The 19,110-nt window shown below is 37.5% G+C and overlaps 1 protein-coding gene across 4 annotated transcripts in view; it reads right to left on the bottom strand.

Annotated features, from left to right (window-relative positions):
* Positions 1-19,110, bottom strand: part of ERCC6L2 (ERCC excision repair 6 like 2) — a 137,576-nt gene that overhangs the window by 7,579 nt on the left and 110,887 nt on the right. For all 4 annotated transcript variants that reach the window (XM_045470057.1, XM_045470058.1, XM_045470056.1 and 1 more), the window contains one exon: positions 2,744-2,925. In XM_045470057.1, the coding sequence (XP_045326013.1) occupies positions 2,744-2,925 (182 nt within the window). The remainder of the gene's footprint in view (positions 1-2,743; positions 2,926-19,110) is intronic.

Genomic DNA, 19,110 nt, shown 5'->3' with positions numbered 1-19,110 from the left:
CAGGGTCAATTCAACCATGCCTTTCATCCCTGCTTAGCTCAGTCACTACTCCTCTGTCACCTGTAACCCCAGGCCTTTTCCTGGTCCTAGTCTCTTCCTCCCCAATCTAATCGAATCCCTCAGCCTTCCAGACCATTCCTCAGCCCCTGGAATGAGGCTATGCTCTACCAACTCCCTTGTTCTTCTCCCCAGATGGTCCCTCTATCCCCTCATGATGCCACCTCTTCCCATACGGCCCTCACAAGATAAGGCTCTTATACCTCACATCTTAAACCTCAGGGTTCATGCTTCACATGCTGCTTCCAGACCATTTTTTTTTTTTCTTAAAGATTCCTTTCCCTTTTGCAGGTTTATGCTATCCTGCTAATCCATTCTTTCCCTCAATTTGTCAACTGACCTCTTAGTCGCTTCCTCCTAGTGACTGAACTCATGATCAATCCTGTTTCCTTTCCCGTCTCCTGCCATCACTCTTGACAACACCAACATCCATGTGGATGGCCCATGTAACTCCAACTCCTAGCCCACCAATTTCTTTACCACCATCCCCCACTCCCCAAGACTCAACAGAATGTCAGGTCCCTATTCCTAAGGACATATACTGCCATTGCCATTACCATTAATTGCACAACCTGCAAATCCCTGAATTTAGTCACCTCATAATCCAGCTCAACTGTTTAATTCCCCCATGACAACAATGCTGGAAGATACTTCTGACCTCATCAAGCCTCCCCTTGTTTAGCTTAGGTTCTACTTTATAATTACTCCTTTGCAAACATCTTTCAGCTTCTTTGCTTCTCTCTCCCTCCATTCTAACCCCTGATAAACCCCAGCCATCTCCCTATTCTGTGTCTGTAACTGAGCAGTTGAAGCCTGGCTGAACAAAGTCTGCACAACTGCATGGATGCTTTTACTGGAATTACTCTCCAACAGGGACTTAACATGACCCATGAATTCTAGTCTCACCAAGCTTACTGTTCTAATTGATAAATGATTTATTTCATGACTTTTCTCTCCTGAAATTTCTCTCCCTCTGATTTGATACTTTAATTTTCAGTTAATTGAGAAAATATCACATCTATGCCCATCTTCCATCCCTCCTCTTCTGATGCCTCTCAAAGGCTAGACCTTCTTCAGTAGTCTGGATCCCACCCTCTCCTGCTCTGCAGGACTTCTGTTACCACTTCTCCAGCATGATCTCTTTTTTTCCATATTGGTTTTTTCCCTCAACACACAAATAGGTTCTATTGTCTTCCCAACTTAAAAAAATTTACCTTTGACTGCACAATGCCCTCCAACTACCACAACTTTTCACACTCACAGAGCAGTCTCAAGATCTGCCCATCCCCTGCTTCTCACCTCACCCCGAGTCTGCCTAGGGATTTGTAGACTGCTTACATCAAGGCAGCCAGTGAATTCTCCTGCCAGTTCTGGAAGGCACTTTTCCACTTCATCTGATTCTGGTTCTCAGCAGCATTTAATAAAATGAAGTGCTTCCTCCATTTTGAAATTTTCACTCCTCTTGGACTTCAGGACCTTATAGTGTGCCTCCTACCCAGCAGGCCACTGTCCCCTTAAGGCTCAGTCCTAGCTTCTCTTCTGTCTGTGCTGGGTTCCTAGGCTGTTCACATAACCTGTGGCTCTAAAACCATTTAAAATCTCAATGCTGATGACTTCCACATTTAGATCTCTAGTCCCCAAATCCTATTTCCATAGAACCTCAAATTTAATACAAGCAAAAGAGAACTCTTGATTTTTTTTCAGTCCAAACTCCTAGTTTTCCCCATTTTAGTAAATCCAGTCTGTTGCTCCATGGAAAAGTTAAGAGTAGTCTTGTTTTCTCTCTTTCCCAACAACCAGTCCATACCAAACTGAATTCATCCACCAAACTCTATCTCCATGGGAACCACTCTACCGTAAACCACCATTGGCTAGTTCCTTATGGTCTTCCCTAGTCTGCTGTCTTCCACAAAGAAACTAGAACAATCTTTGAGAAACATACACCAGATCATGTTCATGCCTCAATAGCTTTGACACACCTGGGACAAAATCCAAACTCTTATCCACAACCTACAGGGCTTTGCATGCTCCAGCCCCATCTATGTCTTGGCCTTCAGCTCATGTCTTTCTGCTTGGTTTATTATGCACAAGTACACTAGTCTTCTCTCAGTTCCTTGAGCACATCAAACCTCTTTGCTCCCTAGGGATGTCCTTAACCTAGTTCTTTGCCTGGTTATCCCTCAGGTCTCAGATGCCAACTCTGTTGCGAGGTCTTACTCTCTACCCAGTAGAAAGCCATTGGCCCCCCTCCAGATCACCTTATTCTCTACCAACCAGGCCTGTCCACTTCTTTCCTATAATAAACCATTTTATAATTATTTATAATTTTTTTTTTTACTTTTGAAAGTTTTATGGTTTAACTCTCACTGCACTGTAAACTCTGTCCTTTTTTATCCTGTCTGTGTAAAATCTAGCACAATGCCTGAGTGCATATTAGGTGCTCAATATTCAAAGAGTAAATAAAATGCAATTAAGTGTTTCATTTATCCATATAAAGTGATTTCATTTTTTTATCAATTGAGGGATTAGCTTTCTAAAAACATCTAAAACATTTTGAATTTATTTTTTGAAGTATACAAATTCAGCTGCCAGGTATGGTTAAGATTCAAATTATTTGTGTATTTTATTAAGTAGCTATATTTCTTTTGAGAATAATTTTTAAAGTCCAGTGTTGCTATACACATACCTGCGGATCCCTTTTGGCGTTTCTCCAATTATAAAGGTGGTCTGGTCTGTGCGGTAGACTTTTTTCTTCTTTTGGCTTACAGGGTGTGAAATGTAAAGGGGAAATGAAATGTTTCCGTCACTTAGTTGTTGGTCTTTCTTTGAAAGTGTCAATATATCTGTCTTCATTTTTTCTTTATGTGTCTGGAAAGAGAAGGAATGCAAAACCTAAGTCTGAAAAAATAGTCATTTTTGGTCAAATGAGGAGATGGCCTTATTTTTTTCAAAACCTCTTTATAATCAAGTATATCATATTCTCTAGTTGATAACAATATGAGAGATGTTAGTTAACTTAGATTTTTAAAAAGAAGATATAGGAATAAGTTACTTTTATATATTACTTTTATATATTTCATAAATATATATTCATATTTTATATATTTTATATAAATATAAACATTTATATTTATAAAATAAATATTTCATATAAATATATATCTTATATATTTATATTTTATATATTTCATAAATACATATTTATATAAATATATACTTTATAAATATATATATATTTATATTTTATATATTTATGAAATATATAAAGTAATGCCAATACTATGATGTTTCCATGGTGTCCATCGTTTAAAATATATGTTACAGAATATATCTTTCTTAAAGATATAATAAAAGTAATAGCAATAATATGATGCCTTCATTGTCAAGTTTGTTGGGATATTATATACATGCTGATATCCACAATCCTAAATGAGGATAAAAATTAATGATTATAAAAATAATGGCATAAAAACGAGATATTTAAAATTCTTAAATCAGTAATTTCCCTCAATATTATTAATCAGATTTTTGTTATTTAATTTTACATAAGTAGCCAAACTTTAAAATAACAATCTTTATGTGATAATTAAATAAGAAACCATTTTCATAAATCCTACCTTTTAATCTCTACTAGATTGCCAGAATATTTAGTGATTTTAAGATGCTAACTACAGTTGGTTGACACTATATATAGAATTATATTTATTTTACAGACTATACTTGTTGCTTGTCTAACATAAATTGTTAAAAACACTGAGTCAAGAAAAAAATAATTTTAATTATTGGTTCCAATTTCCCTGAGAAGATGGTACAGTGAATACATGGAAAGCCCCACCCCACTCCAAAATGAGAAGACTAGATACAATTTGGTAACAACAACAAAATTACATTTGAGCTCAGAAGTGAGAAAGGTAAATCTCTAGGTGCCAAAAACAAAGAAGTGGTGAATAGGAGCTGATGCTCAGCAGCCCAGAGTTAGGGCCTTAAGTTATAGTTTACAGGACCCCATGTATAGAGGGGAGATGGAAATGACTGAACTCCCTGCATTAAAAAACAAACAAACCAAAAACACAGTAGGAATTAAGAGGCTATCATTTGCAAATTAAAGCTAGGAAAGTCCAAACTGGGAACACAGAAGAGAAGCAGGCTACCTTCCTATTCTAGATAGGAAGAATCATTGGAATGCCCAGCCTGTGCCATTTGTGGAATCTGATTTTGTAGCACCTGGGTGGAATGGAAAATCTAAGCTAAAAACCAACATAAAAAACTGGTCCAGAATCAGTGAAAACCATAGATCTCAATGAGGAGTGAATATAAAAACATACCATGGGAAGATTTCTATAATCCAGAGAATGCTTTTGATTCTGATGGGTGGTGGTGGCAGGGCTGGGGGGGGGGGGGTTGGGCAAAAATTATGAAGAATATATAAAACCCACCACCATGAAAATGGGCAGAAGCAACAAGTGTGAGAATATGTATCTGAGGAATTATAGATAACAAAGCAATCTGCAAGAGACTTTAAATCATTAGCAAGTCCAGAAAGATAAAGGAAAGAATAGAATATACTAGGGCTGGTATTATATAGACAGATCTGAAAGAGCCAAACACAAACTCTAAAAAGGAAATGTGGTTTTGAAATAAAAATAGAGATAGGAACAAACTCAAACATGGGTTAAGCAGCAGACTAAACAGCCTTACAATGATAGTTGATAAAGTGGTAGAGAAAGAAGACATGGCAGAAGACATACCAAAGTTTGTAAAATATTAGAAGGTAAGACCAGAGAAAACAGAAGAGATAATATAAAGACATAATGGCAGGTAACTGAAGAAGGCATGAATCCTCAAACTAAAAAGGGAAAGCAAATCTCTCGTGGGAAAAATAAAAATAAATCTGTACTTTGTTATATCACAGAGAATATCTTAAAAACTGCCAGAAAGAAAAAACAAGATATCCCACAAAGAAATGACAATCAACCTGAAGACAGACTTCTCATGAATACCACCACCACCAGAAGACAATACCTTCTACATGCAGACAGGAAAAAAAATATAAACTTAGAATTCTATACTCAGTTAAACTATCTTTAAAGAATTCTTTTTTTCAGACATACATACAGGAGTTTGCTAGACACAGATTCTTGCTGATGACATAATTATTTCTTTTAAAGGAGTTCAATGGGATTGAAATGGCACATATAAATGAATGTGTGTAGGGAAGAGTTTTTCATTCCACAAATATTTACTGAGCACTTGTTATCTTCCTGTCACCATGCTATGCAGTTGAGAACAAAAATATTTACATATACAAAGAGGCCTTTCCCTTAAGGGACTTAAAAATGACAAGCCAATTTTTAAATTTTAAGATGGAACATTTAGTTTTTTTTTTTTAATAAATCACTTATCTCTTCAACTTATTATATTTAAATTCATTTTATTGACATAAACTGAACACTGGATAACATGTAAGATATAACTGTATGCTATTTATTTTATTTTATTTTATTTTATTTTATTTTATTTTATTTTATTTTAAAGTGATCTCTATCTAACATGGGTACCAAACTTATGACCCGAGATCAAGATTCACGTGCTCTACACAGCCAGCCAGGCACCCTGTAACTGTATGTTTTTTTTTTTTTAATTTTTTTTTTTTTCAACGTTTATTTATTCTGGGGACAGAGAGAGACAGAGCATGAACGAGGGAGGGGCAGAGAGAGAGGGAGACACAGAATCGGAAACAGGCTCCAGGCTCTGAGCCATCAGCCCAGAGCCTGACGCGGGGCTCGAACTCACGGACCGCGAGATCGTGACCTGGCTGAAGTCGGACGCTTAACCGACTGCGCCACCCAGGCGCCCCAAATCTGTAAGAGATTTGACACACTTATTTTACCTCACGAGAAAACAGATGACTGTTATAAGTTTCTAATAAAAAGGCTCATCATCTTAAGATGATTCCCAAGAAATGATCTATTATTGTAAGGAGAGACGGTATGTTTACGTGAGGATAAGTGAAATAAACAGAAAAAGAAGGAACTGGGCCAACCAAGAACACTCCCTCCTCATATACTGCAATTTCTGAAGCCATGGAGAAATCATGCCAGACAATGGTAATTTTCAATAATTTACATGATTACTCTTGGTCTTTCTGACTCTGGCAAAGCATTACAAAGCTCACATTTTGTATGGATACATTTTTTTTTAAGTCAGTTTTATAAATTCTTCAGGAAAATTCAGCTTTTCAACACAGGTATCAAACAGGTGGATCTTTAATTTTGCCAAGAATTCTATATTTAAAAACTTGATTGTGTTAGATAATCATTCTTTTCACACATGGGCTTAATACCCTATCCTTCATTAAAAACAAACCAAAAAAAAACCTATCTAGGTTCAGATAGGTTCATTTTAGTAGAGTACTTTGTACTGAAACAAGATTGTAAACAAAATTTTGTTTGTTAATTAACTTAATAAACATTTTAGTGGCCTTGTTACAAAGCTGGTTTCACTACTTTATAGTAGAATGGTATCCTTTACAATAGTGGATACAAGGAAAAAAGTTCCAAAGTTTAGTTCCAATTGCAGTGATAGTTATGCCATAAAGCAAAATTCAAGGCCTATGGCCAAGATGAAAAGTTTCCAGATTATGTGAATTGGACTCAAACTCATTCATTACCACTTATGTCAAAGCTGTGAAGTCATATGACACTGAGGCAACACAATGAAGTAGCAACAGTTATAAAGGCTCGAGTAATGAAAAGTTCAGTAAAAAAGACTGGATTAGGAATTTAAAAGACAATACTGTCCCTCCTTAACACTAGGAGAGAGGGTGAGGTTGCTTGCTAAAGAAAGCAAAATAAATCCACTCCTCTTTCTGCTAAAGAGTAGAATGGCCAACAACTGGAATACTATGCCTGTATTTAAAAGGAAATTTTGCAATCATGACCTGAATAAGAAAGAAATGCCAGTTTCTGCAAAAGCCCCTAACTGTTCCTAATGTTTTCTTAAAAAGTTTCTTCAAAACTATCCATCAAGATTTGTCTTGAGGAAGTACTTCTATATTCTGTGATTCTGATGAGTTTTCCGTCATATTACAATTTATGATTATAATAATAAGGAAATATAAAGATAAGAACTTTGTACATTGTATTGTATAAATATTTCTGCTAAGTATTTTAGAAAGCTTGACACTATTAGAGTATAATTTATAACTTAGTAATTGCTACATTCATGATTATTTGCCTAAGTTATTGGGTATTGTTAGGTGTTTCTACTATAGTGTTTTTATGAAAAAAATCAAATTCAATTTGTGGAATCTTTATTAAAAATAAAATCTAGTAGGTGGTTTACCCCTAGGAAATGTAAAAATACAGTTAAAAATTCATTTGATGATGAGATTAGTTGAATGGAAATGGGGGGATACTTAAGAAGAAGCTGGATTTATCGGAGAATTCTGAAATAATCATTCTAATCTATGGGTGGTAATATGTCTTCCTCCTTTGGACATACACATACTATATGCAGCCATCAGTTGAGAACTAAAAAAGTAAAGGAAAAACTGTCCCCCTTCAGACCACAGTTAACCAGGGCTAAAAAGGTAAAAGATAGGCTATGTCTGATTATGGTAAATCCTAATCTCATTCATATAATTAAGAATTTAAACACATGATATGCTGTTTTTACAAAAATAATGATTTATTATTAAAACTAAAGTTCATAAATATAAAAATTGTTTAATTCAGTTAAAACATTAAGTATATATCATTTCTGTAAAGGATAATTGTTCTAATATATTTTGGCCAAAATAGTCTCCTCATCTATTCACAGTTAAATGCTTAACTTGGAAATGGCTCACTTCAAAGACTTTATGAATATCACCTTTGATTTCATTTTCATGAAGTTATAAAATCATTATTGATTTTTCTGATTTGTCTGTAAATTGTGTTTGAAAATATATCATAAAAATTACTACTTAAAAATGTACAGGGGTGCTTGGGTGGCTGAAGCATCCAACTCTTGATTTCGGTTCAGGTCATGATCTTACAGTTTGTGGGGACATGCCCCTGTGTAGGGCTCTGCACTGACAGCACGGAACCTGCTTAGGACTCTCTCTCTCTCTCTCTCTCTCTCTCTCTGCCCTTCCTTTGCTCATGTGCAAATATGCACGTGTGGGTGCACTCTCTCTCAAAAAAAACAAAAACATAAAAAATGTATTTTGTATACATGTATACATGTATGTATATTTTGTAAAAAATATAAAAAATGTACAATGTATACATTCTAAAAAATAAAACCTATAATTATTTTAAATTATAAAAGATCTACATTAGGATTATAGTGAATAAGAGAGCACTTTTGTAGGGGAAAATTCCTTCTTCTAGAGTAGCCCAAATGAATCCACAGTAGACCTAAGCAACTGCATATAATTCTGTATAATTTATTTCTTACTGAGAAGTTCTAGGTTTATGTTGGTTCTATGAGGAAAGTTCCTTATCTTACTCATTGCTCTAAAGATCAATAGTAAGAAAGATTCAAATAACTTTTGATAATACTCTTTTGCCTTTGAACCAAAATTCTGTGTTTCAAGGCATTAGATCTAAGCCAAGTTACGTTACTTTAAATGAAATAAGAGTTATTTTTTGAAAGGCAAAACTAAAAAGGAGATAAAGTATATATAGATTTTCAATATGAAAGTAAGAAAAAATAAAACTGACTCTTAAAAAGTTTAAAGATGGGGCGCCTGGGTGGCGCAGTCGGTTAAGCGTCCGACTTCAGCCAGGTCACGATCTCGCGGTCCATGAGTTCGAGCCCCGCGTCAGGCTCTGGGCTGATGGCTCGGAGCCTGGAGCCTGTTTCTGATTCTGTGTCTCCCTCTCTCTGCCCCTCCCCCGTTCATGCTCTGTCTCTCTCTGTCCCAAAAATAAATAAACGTTGAAAAAAAAAAATTAAAAAAAAAAAAAAGTTTAAAGATAGCAATCTTTACTGTCAATGTGCTGAGAAAAGAAAAAAAGAATATTCCTCTTACCTCACAGCCATATGATTACATTAGCATGTTTCTATTTGCTCTGTAGGAAATCTATCTTTATGTACTAGGAAGCTTCACTGGGAATAGTGCAGAGAATGTTTAAGTTAAAAAAACAACAACAAAATTTTCTACTAACAGTCTTTGAGGTAAAAAAAAAAAAACAACTTTGGAGGTAAATTACTGAAGAACTGCAGAGAGCACCTAGATAGGAATAGCAAGGAAATGAGCAGAGCTGATGGGGATCAATCTGTCCTATAGCCACCTACCTGTAACAAGTGGGGGCAAGAAACAGAACAATCCAGGAGAGTGAGTTTCAAAAGGAATCATGAACAGCCTCCAATTCCCATTTTAGCAAGAGAAATATTATTGTAATTTCTGCCATCTTTTTTTTAAAGTATTGATTTATTGATTTTAATATGAAATTTATTGTCAAATTGGTTTCCATACAACATCCAGTGCTCATCCCAACAGGTGCCCTCCTCAATGCCCATCACCCACTTTCCCCTGCCTCCAACCCCACATCAACCCTTAGTTTATTCTGTTTTTAAGAGTGTCTTATGGTTTGCCTCCCTCCCTCTCTTTTTTTTTTTTCCTTCCCCTCCCCCATGGTCTTCTGTTAAGTTTCTCAGGATCCACATAAGAGTGAAAACGTATGCTATCTGTCTTTCTCTGTATGGCTTATTTCACTTAGCGTAACACGCTCCAGTTCCATCCACGTTGCTACAAAAGGCCATATTTCATTCTTTCTCATTGCCAAGTAGTACTCCACTGTGTATATAAACCACAATTTCTTTATCCATTCAAATAATCCAGTGAAGAAATCTGCCATCTTTCTAAAGCTCCTCAGGGCTAATTCCTGGAGACACAGCCAGAGCCAATGTAGACACTGCGACTCTTCCTCCCCTGCTCATCTATCCATACCCTCTACGGAAGAAGCCTGGACAGGGATAACGTACAATGCAGAACAGCCTCATAAGGATGGGTAGCCTTATCATAGTGGGCCACTGGGAATTACGGAAAAGTTTTATTAAGCAATTTTAGAATGGCTCTGTCTGCTAAGTTGGTCTCTCCAAAAAACACCATGTAGAACATATACCAGAACAAGGAGCAATAGATATGTAACAGACACATTCACTGTTTTGTTTTGTTTTGTTTTTCCCCCATAACCAGATGTTTAGGTTTGAATAGTCATTGACAAAACTGGAAAGAGAGAGACTTTCAAAGGGATTGGAAGGTCCTGATGGCTTGGACCCACTGAGAAGCCTGAGTTTGGATTCTAAGATCACCAGAGTATCTGCCCATTATAGGAAAGCTCTTGGTCTACACCTTGTTCCTGAGAATGGCACAGAGCCTCACAAGCCACTCTACAGTCACTGCCATGTGTGGGTGTGGGTACACCATGTAGCCACAGGTCCTCACAGTGTCCTGATCACACCAACTTTGCCATAAAGACTAGAAAAAAAAATCAGTGTTTTTTTCTTCATTAAATCTTAAATAGTGAAGTCTGAGAGGCAGCAATGCTTTTGTTTACACATCTGTTCAAACAAAAGATTAAAAAAGAAATCTCCCTTTGGGTAAGGGCCAAACTCTATAAACACATAAGAAGTCATAAACTTCTTTGTCTTTGCAAAGCAGGGAATCAGGAGTACTATAAAAATATATAGCACATGTAAATACATTCATTCAAATGGCATCTGAGTGTCTAAAAGGACAAAAACTTTTAAGGGTCTTTGCACAGGTGTGAAAAAGCTCCTATCCTGAAAGTAATCATTCAAGATTTTTGCCTGGAGGTAGGAAATATTCCTGTAAATGCAGTTTTCCAATATTCATGAAAGCCTAAGGCAACTATGAACTACTCCTGAATTGTCTTTACTCATCCTCTGGTTGAAAGCCAGGTGGTTAGAGGACCCACCACAAATACATATTAAAGTCAAATTTTCTGCATGTTTAAAAATGACATTCAAATCTGAAAAAAAAAAACCCACTTAGATTCAAATCCAAAATCTTTTTGGGGGGGTTGTTATTGCCATTCTGCTTTACTCCTGGAAGAAGTAATAGTTACAATCCAGCTATATCTATGTATCTCTACCTGTATCTATATCTCTCTATATTTTTAATAGTATTTTGCTTTCTAAGTGAGTCACAACAGAACAACTTTATAATGGCTGTCCTGAGCCTAGGTTCCTTTTTTTATCCACAACAGTCCATTTCTCATTATCTGATAGACGTATATATCTAACCCTGGGAGAGCAGGTGAGTATTATGGGGCATGCAGCACACACTGCAAACAGAAATAGAAAAGCCCCATCTCCTTGGGATCTGTGACCCTGAAGACACTGCCAGAACAGTCATCTGTGGGAACAGGCCGGGTGAGACAGTGGCAGTCAGAGCACTGGACTCAGCACCTTGGGCCCTAGGGTCCAGAGGAAACTGGGGAAGTTTTGTTAACTTTTTGAGCCTCATTACCCTGGGGGATAATGAGTGATTTGGGGATCAGGACCTAAGCAGGTAGGAATTTGGATCAGGGACTCCCATTGGTCTCTTTCATATTTAAAATTCACAATTCTGGGGCGCTCAGTTGGTTGAGCATCCGACTTCGGCTCAGGTCATGACCTCACTGCTCATAAGTTGGAGTCCTATGCTGGGCTCTATGCTGACAGCTCAGAGCCTGGAGGCTGCTTTGGATTCTGTGTCTCCCTCTCTCCCTCTGCCCCTCCCCTGCTTGTGTTCTCTCTTTCAAAAATAAACATTAAAAAAAAACAAAATAAAATTCACAGTTCTAGCAGTCCTTATAAGATCTTGAGAAGGTAGTAATCAGTAGGTCCTTAGCATCTTGTAGCCCTGACACAGTTTCAAATCTTTATATGTATTACTTGCATTATGGTAAAACTTTATCTAAAGACCATTTGAAGGTCCTGTACTTAATATTAATAATACCTGGTATGTGAAAAGATCACAGAAGGTGGTGCTGATGGAAAAATATTTAAAGAAAGCCTTCCTTGGCAGGCATCTGTCCCTACCTGCCTTTTCAGCAGCTGGCATTTCCCACAGGGAGCTTAGGCTCCTCCCTTGCTTCCTTCAGGCCTCTGGCTGGAGTTAAGGCTTCTAAATGTAGGCTGACAAAGCCACCAATGGTTCTCTAGCATCTTGGGAAGATCATTTCAAGCATGTCCCAAATGAGAGACATTGCAATTAGCTGTGATGTTTGATGCAGATTATTATTAATAATAAAGTACTGAAATTTGATTATTATTAATAATAAAGTACTGAAATTAGCAAATTAGAGTGGATTCTGTATGGCCACATCATTCTGATGTGCCTTCTTGAATCCTGTAGAAAAGGAAGTAAAGCTTTTACACAGAGAAAGGCCAATTAAAAGTATATCCCACTAGAAGTGAATTTAATGATCAGGATCCTCTCTTCATATGGTCCAAGATGGCAGTTCTGAAACTATGGGTCTTAAAACCTCTTTACACTTTAAAAATTATTAAGGACCCCAAAGAGCTTTTGTTTGTGTGTGTTTTACCTATTAAACATTCAAAAATATTAGTTAATCCATTAAAAATAACAATAAGCTGGGGCACCTGGGTGGCTCAGTTGAGCGTCTGACTTCAGCTCAGGTCATGATTTCGCAGTTTGTGAGTTCGAGCCCCACATTGGGCGCTGCACTGTCAGCGCAGAGCCGGCTTCGGATCCTCTGTCCCCCTCTCTCTGCCCCTCCCCCACTTGTACCATCCCCAAAATAAATTATTAAAAAAAATAAATAACAATAAGCCAATTACATGTTAACCTGAAAAACTCTTTTTATTTTTATTTATTTTTAAATGTTTATTTATTTTGCAAGAGTGAGCATGTGCACATGCACTTGCATGACACAAGCAGGGGAGGGGCAGAGAGAGAGGGAGAGAGAGAATCTGCACCATCAGTGTGGGGCCTGAATCAGGGTTTGATATCACGAACTGTGAGATTGTGACCTTAACCAAAATCAAGAGTTGGATGCTTAATTGACTGAGCCACCCAGGCTGCCCCTGAATAACTTTTTTAACAACAATAACAACAAAACATTTTACATTTTCCAAGCAAACAAAAAATTAACATGAATAGTGGCTATTGTTTTTATATTTTTGTAACTATCTTTAACATCTGGATTAATAAAAGACAGCTAGAGTCTCATATCTGGCTTCTGCATTCAATCTGTTGCAACAAGGTTGTTTTGGTTGGAGTATATGAAGAAAATCAGCATCATGTAGACATGTCGTTAGAAAAGGGAAGAATATTTTAATGGCCTTTTCAGATAATTGTAAATATTTTTTGATACTATATCAAAACTCAGTTAAGGTTAGTTTCATGTAAAATCTGAAACCATATCAGTAAATTTTTACATTATTAAAATTCATTGGCATATGTTGTACTTTGGCCGGATTTTTTTCCCCAAGCATGACAGTGATATTTACTTGGTCATTTGGAAATACCAATGAACTGAGTTATGTAGATCTTTAAAATGTGACACATTCAATTACACAGCATTGGTAATTCATATTTGTTGTTATCACCACCTATTGCATCAGGAAAAAATATGTAAGTATGGGGAATGTGTCATGGTCATGGTGGAAGATACAAGATTTTCAACATTTTAATTGAAAGTTTGAATTTATCCCTGGCAACACGTCCATGCCCACTGGTTTCCTTGAAGCACCAAACTCACTAGGTTCATTTTTAAGAAATTACCTACCAAATCCAAATAACCAGTCTGTCTGTCAGCCATTCTTTCAAGTACAAACGATGTTTTATTAAAAAAAAAGGTGGCTAGTTCACTTTGCAGCTCAGGTGTACAAGTGCTTATGTACACTCCCTATTTTAGCAAACAGAATAGAATGAAAGATGAGTATAAAAGGTTGAGATTTGATAAAACCAGCCATTTTTATCAAGGATAAAAATCAATCAAAGATACTCATCAGACAGTCGGTTAAGCGGCCAACTTCAGCTCGGGTCATGATCTCGCGGTCCGTGAGTTCGAGCCCCGCGTCGGGCTCTGTGCTGACAGCTCAGAACCTGGAGCCTGTTTGAGATTCTGTCTCCCTCTCTCTGACCCTCCCCCGTTCATGCTCTGTCTCTCTCTGTCTCAAAAATAAATAAATGTTAAAAAAAAAAAAAAGATATTCATCAGAGAAACTAGCTTCCTTGTCCTGCAAGTATGTACAGAATCCAGAGACTACTAGGTATGATTTGGGGCCACTGAATGATTCATGATAAGCTGCCAGCAGTTTTCTCACCATTACTTTTACACCATTTGCACAATGTCAGCAAGTGAAAAAGGCACTTCAAGTTATTCTGAGAATAGTTCGGACCTTGCAGACCCCTGAAGGAGTCTCAGATACTTTAGGGGTCCATGGACCACATTTTGGGAACTGCTCATCTACAATAAGCTGACATGCCTTCAATCAGCACATACATGATACCTCCATGCTGGAAATTCTGACCAGGATGATCGAGAGTGGATTTTGGTTTTACCCAGCTTTATGCCTACACACAGGAAAAGGCTTCCCCCCTTCTTGAGTGAAAACAGAAGGGTCTTTCTGTCTAGAATAATGATTACCAGCTCCAGGCCTGGCTCTTAGCCTTCTTCACCAGGGAATGGTTAGATATTATGCACATGTTGAAAGTTACTTGTCGGAGTATAAACTCTAACATTTCAGTCTGTTCAGGTCAGTTTAACATCTTTTGATTATTTCTCTACATGCAAGGCCTTTCATGATGTGTTCCCTCAATGCAGTCTTACTCTTCCTGATGTCCAATAGATGCTGGCTTGGTTAGGCTAATCTTCTCGCTACTGCCAAACACATCATGGATATTCATTTCTGGAGCCAAATTTCCTCAGCCTTGCCTTCTGCCCAACATAGTTCTACCCATGCTTGAAGGTCCAGATTCATGAGACTTTCCTTGCGTACTTTTTTTTTCTTGCATTGTTATTTCAATTTCTCATTTGATAGCTTTATTATATAAATGGAATCTACCTTTATTTAAAATGTTATATAATCACATACAACATACCAAGCCAAGCAGCAACAATGTTGCACGTAGGCCAAAAATCCTAATTTCACCCACCAAAGGAATACAAGACCAGGGTGCTCTCTTTGAATAGGTAGGGCCCCTATTCTATTGGAAACTATTTTGATTGCTTAGACCTTACCTATGTAACTGGAGCTATACATGCCTCTAACACAGAGAGCAACCATGTATATATTTTTTCATATTGAGTCCTGAGTCATTTAGCTGACAGCCTTTCAATAAATGAATGTTGGATGAAAAAACATAATGCAAGTAAGAAAAATTTTTGGAAGACAATTTACCAAAAGCAAAAAGTTCTTCCTCTTAAGGTATTCATTACTTCACCTGGCAACAGTAAGAGATAGCCTTATATGCTGAATAAAAAGCAGGTTATGGCTTTCCAATTCCATTTTTTAAGCAGTTGCTGCTACAGTCATGAAAATTGTTTACAGATTAATTGAAAGTTGATTCTGATGGTAACTTGGCTACGAGATGAGAGTACCTTTTTTTATTAAAAAAATTTTTTTTTAATTTTTTTAATGTTTTATTTGTTTTTGACACAGAGAGAGAGACAGAGCATGAGCAGGGGAGGGGCAGAGAGAGAGGGAGACACAGAATCCAAAGCAGGCTCCAGGCTCTGAACTGTCAGCACAGAGCCCGACGCGGGGCTCGAACTCACAGACCATGAGATCATGACCTGGGCCGAAGTTGGACGCTCAACCGACTGAGCCACCCAGGTGCCTCAAGAGTACCTTTAAAATAAAACATCAGCTTGCCAACAATCTTAACATAAAAGTGGTGAGAGCTGACTCTGGTCATGTTAAAGGGGATATTATCCTCATCAGGAAAATTGCAAAAATATCACAAATTCCAATGTTAGATTAGGGACCACAGTTCAAACATATTTATCCTGCCTAAAGCCACTCCACTGCACAAGAATTCATGTTCATATTAAAAATTAGAGTAATTCCTCACATTTTTTATTTGTAGACTCTCTTTGAGAAGGCTGTATTTAATAGCTACTAGAAATTCAATTAAAATCAGTAAGCTCTGATTGAATATCTATGTACCAGGTACTGTTCTAGCTCCAGGGAATAAGAGAATAAGCTTCCATTCCTAACACAAATGAGTTTCACAGTCTAACCAGGAATATAATGGCAGACATTGTTGATGGCCTATCAACAGCCACTGTTACTTTCTTTGTTGTCTGAACAAAATTGGAGTTCTCTTAGAGATGTGCTCTGGGATGGTGGATTGCTCTCTCAGTTCTTGGGGTGGGGGGGCTGGGGGGTGGGGAATAAATGGAGATTAGGCAAGCTAGTCATGTTTTGCAACAAAGATTGTTCTCCTCAACAAAAGGAGACATGTATGAGAGAACCATACCTTTCTGTCTTTGGATGATGCATTTGTATAAGAGAATGAGTTCTTGAGATGCAGTGGTCATCCTGCAACATGAGTCAAAAGCCCCAGGCACTAAATGTTGACTTACCAAGGCCAATGACGCAGAAAATGAGAAAGCCTGAATCCTTATGATGTCATTGGGCTATAGCACTAAACCTAGAAATAGCCCTCAACAGGCTTGCCATTATGTGAACTAGTTAATGGCCCACTGTATACGTCACTTTTATTAATTAATCAATTATCTTTATTGAAATATAACTGACATACAATGTTAGTTTCATAGTGATTTGATATGTCTATACATTGTACTAGGCTCACCACAAGTGTAGCTACCATCTGTCACCACTATTATAATACCATTGACTGTATTCCCTATGCTGTACCTTTCAGCCCTGGGACTATTCATTCCAGAACTGGAAGCCTGTATCTCCCACTTTCCTTCACCCATTTTGCCCATCCCCCCACCCTCTCTCCTCTGGCAACTATCAGTTTGTTCTCTGTATTTATGGGTCTGTTTCTGCTTTTTGTTTATTTATTCGTTTGTTTTGTTTTTTAGATTCCACATGTAAGTGAAGTCATATGGTGTTTGTCTTTCTCTGACTTATTTTACTTGGCATAGTGTCCTCTAGGTCCATTCATGTTGTTGCAAATGGCAAGATCTCATTCTTTTTTGTGGCTGAGTAAAATTCCATTGTGTGCATACACCACATCTTCTTTATCCATTCATCTATTGATAGACACTTGTGTTGCTTCCCTATCTCTGCCACTGTAAATAATGCTACAATAAACATAAGGGTGCATCTATCTTTTTGAACTAGTGTTTTCATTTTGGGGGGGGGGGACAAATACCCAGTAGTGGAATTACTGGATCCATTTTTTTAAATTTTTTGAGGAACCTCCCTACTGTTTTCTGTAGTGGCTGTACCAGTTTGCATTCCCATCAACAGTGCACGAGGGTTCCTTTTTCTCCATGTGCTCACCAACACTTGTTGTTTCTTGTGTTTCTGATTTTAGCCATTCTGACAGGTGTGAGGTGATATCTCATTGTATTTTTTATTTGCATTTCCCTGATGATTAGTGATGTTGAGCATCTTTTCACGTGCCTGTTTGTATAGGCTAATTGTAGATGGTTATCCTATTCCTTGCAGCTGAAAGTATCCTGTAGACATATATACAGTATCACATAATACAATGGTAAGTACTATAGCAGATACACACACGTAAAAATGAAGATGAGGAAGACATTTACACTGCTTTGGAGAGGCCTTAGGGGACAGCTGTCTTTGATGATACAAGGGGGAGGAGTTCAATAAGCAGACACAGGTGAAATGGAATTTTAAGCAAAAGCAGCACAGGAACAAAGGCATGGCAGGGTAAAAGTCCACGGTGTGCCCGTAGACTGGTTCACAGTCTGAAAGCTGTCCAGAAGAGTCTGTTCATCTTTACATCCCCAGTGTCGAGCACAGTGCCTGGTACAGAGTATCAATAATTTTGAATGAGTGTCTCAGAATGAGAATGAAAAAGCAGGCTAGGGCCAAATTGAGATCGGCCTTATATGCCATGGAAAAGAAGCACGATAAGACATTTCACATAACTTTGGAAGGCAGAAACTTGAGGTCCTAAGTGATTGTTTAGATGTATTACTGCTAGATGAGGAAAGCTCACAAAGTCATAAATGGGTAGGGATATATTTTCTGGCACTGTTACCCATGTTCTCCCTTCTTGAGTGGGTTTCCTATACCAGCACTGCAGCCAACAAATGGCACGTATGGAGTGCAAATGAAGAATACCAGCATTTATGCTGCTCTAAAATGACTAAGATCTTTACATGATCTGCCAGTGTACTCTATTTAACGTTAACTTGTGGAGCTAAGACTTGAGAAGCCTTGACTTCATGGTGAAGATGGTTGTGCCTTATGTAATACTTTCACGCAGGAATTCAAGTGACCATCATTTTCTGCACTCCCACTCTGTGCTGCCTGTTGCTAGGCTGTGGTGTTTATGGAAGTGTACACAATGGTCCTAATCCTTAAGCAGCCTGTAACCTACCCAAGGAGAGAACAAACGCATTTGAGGTAAGCAACACTAATATGGTGTCCACCGTGTCTACAATGATGACTGGCGCAGAGTATGGGTGTGAAGCGAACTTGGAACAGAGTGATCTCTGAAGACTGAGGCTTTATGAAGGGAAGTGGAACTTGAACTGGGTCCACCTGGAGTGGAGGATCAGACAGTAGATGATATGGATATAGAGGTGTAGACCGAGTAAATTTATTGAAGAGCATGGGTGCCAGGCAACCTGAGAATACTTCTCATTCAATAAGGAGGGACCATTTTCCCTGGCTCAAGTAATATGTCCAGTGGTAGCTCTGACAACGTTTAAGTCATCTGCAGAGGATTTCCAGGAAAACCAGGAAAGTTGTTCATGGAATAGTGTCAACCACTTAAAATTCTCAAAACATAGTGATGGGTTCACTGTAACCTTACTGCAACTGAAAACATAAATTTATTCATAAGGTATCAATTATATATATATATATATATATATATATATATATATATATATATACACATATATGACTATT

This window comes from Leopardus geoffroyi, chromosome D4, assembly GCF_018350155.1.
Source record: "Leopardus geoffroyi isolate Oge1 chromosome D4, O.geoffroyi_Oge1_pat1.0, whole genome shotgun sequence".
In the NCBI taxonomy this organism is placed as follows: Eukaryota; Metazoa; Chordata; class Mammalia; order Carnivora; family Felidae; genus Leopardus; species Leopardus geoffroyi.
This window is presented reverse-complemented; position numbering and strand designations above follow the sequence as displayed.